The sequence below is a fragment of the Primulina tabacum genome, chromosome 5, assembly GCF_025594145.1.
Source record: "Primulina tabacum isolate GXHZ01 chromosome 5, ASM2559414v2, whole genome shotgun sequence".
Taxonomy (NCBI): Eukaryota; Viridiplantae; Streptophyta; class Magnoliopsida; order Lamiales; family Gesneriaceae; genus Primulina; species Primulina tabacum.
Window position 1 is genome coordinate 33,968,080 of NC_134554.1, and position 6,419 is coordinate 33,974,498.

The window sequence follows — 6,419 nt, forward strand, 5'->3', positions numbered from 1 at the left end:
ACACCAATTAAGCAATCATAAAATAGTAAGAAAAATATTAATAGAGCGTTTATGTTTAAAATATAATGTAGCATTTGGCGGAAATTTTATTTTAGAAAGCGAAAAGGCGTAGAATGTTTTAAAATGTTCATCTGTATTTTATAAATAAAAAATAATAATAAAAACTTTGTTTCTACCATATTTAAAAGTAAAATAGATTTTACTTTAAAAAAAAAGAAAAAGAAAAAAGAAAACTTGACAAAATAATTGTTTTAAGAAACCACTTCTCATAGCCAAAGATTTCTGTTTATTGAAGACGGGTTAAAGCATACAACATTAGTCTGGCAAGCGTTTCATTCTACTTATACAAATCTATAAGACAAACTTCAAACTTCTTGTAAAAAAGGCGATGCTACTATGTACAAAAAGAAAACAAAAACCAATAGATAAATAAACCTTAGTCACTCCAGTTATCCTGATCAACTGCTGTATTTTGCCCTTTCCTCCATTCATCCTTGCACCAAAATAAGGTTAGGATCGCTCGGTGTAGCACCAGAAAATCAAACATTCAAATTTAGAAAACCTACCATTTCATCAGAAATGTATTTTGATGGTGACCAGACGAGGATCTGTCTATCGTTACCGCCAGTGTACAACTCCTACAAACAAGGTAGGGACCGAATTATTAATTTCTTTTTCAATGACTCAATGAGAATGTATCCAGGAAAAAAATAATACAGCCAACATTTGCGAAATGATACTCCTCACAGCATAACACAATTACATTGATAGAGCACAAACTCTCAAGCATGGAATTTTTTTTAACACAATAGTCAAACTAAGGCACTACATAACCAAGTGTTCTGATTGCATCATCTTATAAATCTGAAAAGCTATGCTCGAGCATATCAATATAAAATAATATATATCATGAAGATAACTCATTTTCTTGAAGAATGTAAAAGGGCTAGGCATCTTCTGAATGAAACTAGAAAGGACTTGGATGATCCTAAACTAGAAAGTAAATATCCACGCTTCATATCATGACTAAGGATGACAGAGCAGTAGGAATAATTCCTTTCTGCGAATATGACAATTCTGACGAGAGTACAGTCATCCCTGGGTGCTTTTTAAAGTTCTTTCTCTGGTTAAGGCCCTGCGGCCATCCTGTGCAAATGTTTGTGCTATCTCCTTTTAGAAATGGTGAATTACATAACATGGCTGTGGGGGTGCAAAAGGTGCATTTTTTTTTCTTTTTTTTTTGGGGGTGGGTGTTAGGGAGAGGAGGAGGGAGGGAAACAAACATGATCCTGTGCGTTGTACCAACAGCAGTTGACATTTTCATAATGGCCACGGAAAGTCCCCTTTGTTTGACCAGACCACATATCGAATACCTAAAAAATTGAGAGCATATATCACACAACAAAATATATATTTGAAAAAGTGATACTGTCACAGTAGAATGTAAGAAGAGGATGTATACTTTAACAGTGGTCAAGCATGGAATATAAGCGAGGGTTGAATCATGAGATACAGCCATCTGTATAGCTTTCGTGCTTTGTAAACGTTTAGTTTCAAAGTTTACAAGTGTATTACATCCAGATTCTATATCCCATAACTTCAGCCGTGAATCAGAACCTGAGAGTCAAAGATGTAATAAAGAATTAACATCCATGATAATACGATTAGTTATAAAAATTTGGCACATAGCGCTGTATATCCAAAATGAAACTTCAATGACTGATAAGACCCATGTGCAAAAATCTAAGCCAATCCAAATTAACAACGAAAGAAAGTAGCAACAGAGCATTACCCTCAGCCTAAGGTCGCGCTACTTTTTGCATATCAAAATTTCTCAGAAAGCAATGTATTGGAGTAGACCTCATAAAACGGACTTTTAAAATACAATCTAACTAAAAATATATCAAGGTTCCTAATGGCCACATCACATATTGAGAAAATAACATAACAGATCATACCATGGAAGTTAGCATAATATTCTTTATTCTTTAAGTTTTAATGTAATATGGAACTGAGAAGTCTTTCTAGCCCCTACGCAAAAATATTTTAAAAAATTGAAGTGAAGGTTAAAATAATGAATCATAGAAAAAAACAGTAGAAGGGAGAATACATGATAGACTCTGCTTCAATGTGTAGTAAATTCAACCTGCACTAAGAAGATACATGCCATCGCCGGTCCCCTTTATTCCAGTCACAACACCATAATGGCCAGTGGCACGATTATAATTCGATAGCATTCCAGGATGTAATCGCTGTTTTGTGGTTTTTACATGACTTGAAATCCTCCCAGTTGAATAAGACTTCAAAGCATTTCCATTGGGTACTTTCCTCTGAGGTGCTCGGACTTTTGCATTCGAAATTTGTCCTGCCGATGAAGATTTCTACCAAAGAGCAAAAAGATCAAGGTAAATATAATTTCACAGTTACAAGACACACCACATCTGTGGGTGCAAAAAGAGTATAGTGGGTGTAAAGCTTTTGACGAGATAGTATTTTGATACCTACGACAGTACAGGAAGTCAGGAACCAGGAAAAGATTTGGAGAAGTTCGGTTTCATTCTGCTATGAAATTTTCTAACTTGATGATCATAGTCAAGCAAAACACTATCCTATATGTGAAATTTCACTAATTTCCTTTGCCATGAACACTTTTCAGTTAAAATAGACACTTATGTTGCACTTCCAAGCAAATTAAATTTCAAGGTATCTTAATTAAAACAATAGCACAAGTATAGAAACATGCAAAGGATAACAATATCAACCATCTTATTCTTCAGGCCAAATTATGTATCTTAAAACACATATATCAATTGTTTTGCGTATTTATACTAGAAAATAAGAAACCTTATTAGTTGTTGTACGTGATAGAAGAGACGGGCGTCTTCCAAGCTGAGAATGGGATTGATCTAAAATATGAAACCATCCAGCACGCCTAATGTCCCAAAAACGTATAGCACCATCACATCCTCCAGTTACCAAAACCCACTCACTAGAAGTAGACCACTCCAATGACATTACACCATCTATCATAACAAATATAACGAATAAAGATCCATCACATCATATCAAATGCATGAATTCCTACAAGATCTAACACCGAATTGGTATTGTCAACAAAATAAACTACTTTCTATTCACTACAAAATTATTTGGAATGTAACATCAGAATATGATATGATCATGAAAGTTGACTAACTATTTTTATCGTAAGTCACCATATTGGTATAAGTTAATGGCACCAAAATATCAAACAGTAATGAAAGGGCTGAGCGACAAAATCAAGAAGACAAAGAGGCATAAATGTAACTAACTCATGTATGTTAGACAAGGTGATGTAGAACTATTTACATACCACGATGACCTGATAATGTGTGGGCAAATGCACCAGAGGCTATATCACATAAACGAACTTGGACATCCTCAGTTCCAGCAGCAATTAACATATGAGCTCTTGCTTGTGGAGACATAGCAATTTTATAAACCTTTCCAGGCATTTTAAAATTCTGTACAACCTGTATTAGAAATATTAAGTAATGCAAGATGGTAGAAGGATTCAAAATTTTGTCCAAAGATACAAAAGAAACAAGACTTGCTTGTGTGGTATTTGTATCCCAGACATTAACATGATGATCATAAGAACCAGTTACGAACAATCCTGTGTCAATTGGATACCAAATGGCTGAGGATATTGCATATTTATGTCCGTTCTCATGCTGTTTGTTAATGACAAATACTGACTTGTGCTTTGCAATCAGGCCACCCCCCTCATAATTTGTTGCACGTTGAACATCATAGACAGCAACAGTTGCATCTGCTGCACCAGCCAGTAAATATCTACCCTCCGTCAAATCAACCTGATCTTGAATTGCATGAAGGCCACATTTTTTAAGGAAAAACAGTAGCATTACACCAAATCACAAAGATATTTTTGCTCAAAGAGGAACCGTCCATGCAGCATAAGTTTAATCACACTAACTCAAGCAACAATACAAGTGAGAAATAATGTAACTCTTAACTTACCATCATGACCCACCCTATCAAATATTTTAATCTGGCACTTCATAAAAAGAAAAAAAAAACAAACGTGATACTCCACTGAAACAAACGCAAGATTTTTGGAGCAAAAGACATAGGATGTTTGTTTCTATTAACTTCAGTTAAGAGTTAAACAAAATTTTAAAATGATTCGCCGTTTCAATCATAGTAATCTCACAGCCTTAAAATTTTAATGGCCCTCAAAGATGCAGGAAAACCCAATGATATGGCCAAAAAAGTTCAGCATATAGCTCAGTTTTAGCGGGGCATAAATCATAAAGAACCAATGCCCCAAAAATACAAAATCAATAGCAGCAGCAACTTTTGACATCATTATCATATTTTTTCAAGTGAAAACCAGATGAAACTACAAAACCTTACAAAAATCACAACATAATCACCAACAGTTCTTCAAGTAAGTATCAAATCGAAGAAATTAAAAAAAAAAAACAAAAAACTAAAGTGAGCAGTGAGAAAGGACCTGAAGAGAATCGATGGAGCCGCGGTGAGAGGAGACGATTTCCTTGTAATTGGAGAGTTGAATGGAAGAAATTCGAGCTCTGGCAATACGATTAACGAATAAATTAGGGCGAAGGTTACCGAATTCTCTCTCTAGTCTCCTTCCACATCTTCCTCGCATCTTCGGTCTGCTTCTCCCCGCCACTTAAACAATTTCAGCTACCAACTGATCGAATCAGCCAAGAAACTGAATCTAAAATTACACAACTGACGAATTATCGATACTAATTTTTTGTTTAATCTACGAACAGTTTGTTCACCATCTCCATGAAGCCCAGAAATTGCTGGTAAAGTCAGGCTGTACTTTATATTTTATTAATAATAATAATAATAATAATAATAAACAAATACGTAGTTGGCGTTTGTCTTTTCGGTTCTCAAATACAAATAAAAAATATTTCAAATTTTATTATTTTTACAAAAAAATTTGGGACCGCCCTAGGCCCAAGCCTCAATTTTCTGTTATTAATATCCGACGCCATTTTACATTTTGCAATTTTGATTATCATTTTTTTTAAAAAAAATTTATAATTTTAATGATTTTTCACGAGGAGTGTTGTTGTTAGATCTGTCCACAGGCTGAGGATGGAGCCGGGTCGGGAAAATCCTGACTTTAACTTTAACTGTAAGGTCGAATTGTGAACCCGACGGTTTGGATTCGGGTCTGGGTTTGGTCTCTATTAACTGTCATGTCCGAGCCAACCTTTTTTTTTAAAAAAAAATATTTTGTCACCCTAGGGTGGTCGAATTTTACCGCCCTAGTACGAGCTCCTCGGTGTTGCATATTCAGTTCTTCAAAGGGGCGCGTTGGAGCGGGTAACATATGTAGAACCCATAAATTAGACTATAAGTCATGCATAATTCTAGTATTTTAAATTAAAATGATTTTATTGCATGAGTATTTAAATACTTTTCTTTAAAGTTAATTATTTTATGCAGTAGTTTAAATTTTTATCTTTTCAGTTAATTCAGTGAGGCCGGACTGGAGTTGGAGTTTTGAGATAGAATTTAAGATTTAGAAATCATTCCCATAGTTTATTTTAGCTAGCTAATAAGTTGATTTCAGTTAAAAGGAGGTTTAATGAATTATTTTAGTAACTTGAGGTGAGTAGGAAATAAGTTCATTTATGTTCCATAATTTTTGGTGTTAATTCACTAAATTATTTAAAGGATAGGTAAGGCTCTTAAGGTTTAAAAATTTACTAACTACACAATATTTCCCCTCCATTTAGTTGATGATTTTCGGCCACCCCCTAGATGATCAACAATTCCTTGCCAACTCAGCTTTGACCCTTTCCTTGTCATCCCTTAGCATGATAATCTTTTCATTTATTAATCACCCTTAATTAATTAATATTAGATCAATATCCTAGCCTGGTTTAGCATGTAGGATTCGGCCACGCCCCATCCATTTCCCTCTCCAACAAGCATTTTGATATCAAACAAATTCAAATTTCAAAAAGAGGTAGACTTGGTCTTGCCATCCCTATTATATTGCAACCCCTTCCCCTCACTCTCCTAACCATCATTTCCCCTCCCCCATCACCGAAATATTGAGAGCATTTCAGAGCAAAAACGTGAGCCTCATAGCAAGAAACAGGAAAGAAAACCGAGAAAGAAAACAAGGTAGCAAAACGCTCCGTCTCCTCCGCGCCGCGTCGTTGCGTTTCGTTCGTTTTCTTTTCAAAACGAAACCAGGCATGCATATGTTCTTTTTTGCTCTTCAATCAAGTTGTATTATGAATTTTAAGCACTACATGATCATGATCTTTCAATCAAAACCGAAATGTACAGCAAGTTTATTGTACAAAAATTTCTGCACAGTTTTTCCTACATTACATGCTTCACGGGTTGCATTGTTTCAA

The 6,419-nt window shown here is 34.9% G+C and overlaps 1 protein-coding gene across 2 annotated transcripts; it reads right to left on the bottom strand.

Moving 5' to 3' along the window:
* Positions 1–263: 263 nt before the first annotated feature.
* LOC142547443 (WD repeat-containing protein ATCSA-1-like) lies at positions 264–4,851 on the bottom strand. Of its 2 annotated transcripts, XM_075655745.1 has the most exons (9): positions 4,517–4,850; positions 3,594–3,854; positions 3,353–3,512; positions 2,845–3,023; positions 2,147–2,381; positions 1,463–1,617; positions 1,284–1,373; positions 567–638; positions 264–493 (listed from the first exon to the last, which is right to left on the bottom strand). In XM_075655745.1, exons 1-9 carry the CDS (start codon positions 4,673–4,675, stop codon positions 437–439), a joined length of 1,368 nt encoding a protein of 455 aa, XP_075511860.1. In that variant the 5' UTR covers positions 4,676–4,850; the 3' UTR covers positions 264–436. The 2 variants fall into 2 exon arrangements, with proteins under 2 accessions (XP_075511860.1, XP_075511861.1); XM_075655746.1 differs by lacking the exon at positions 1,284–1,373 and having other exon boundaries at positions 4,517–4,851.
* Positions 4,852–6,419: the final 1,568 nt, after the last annotated feature.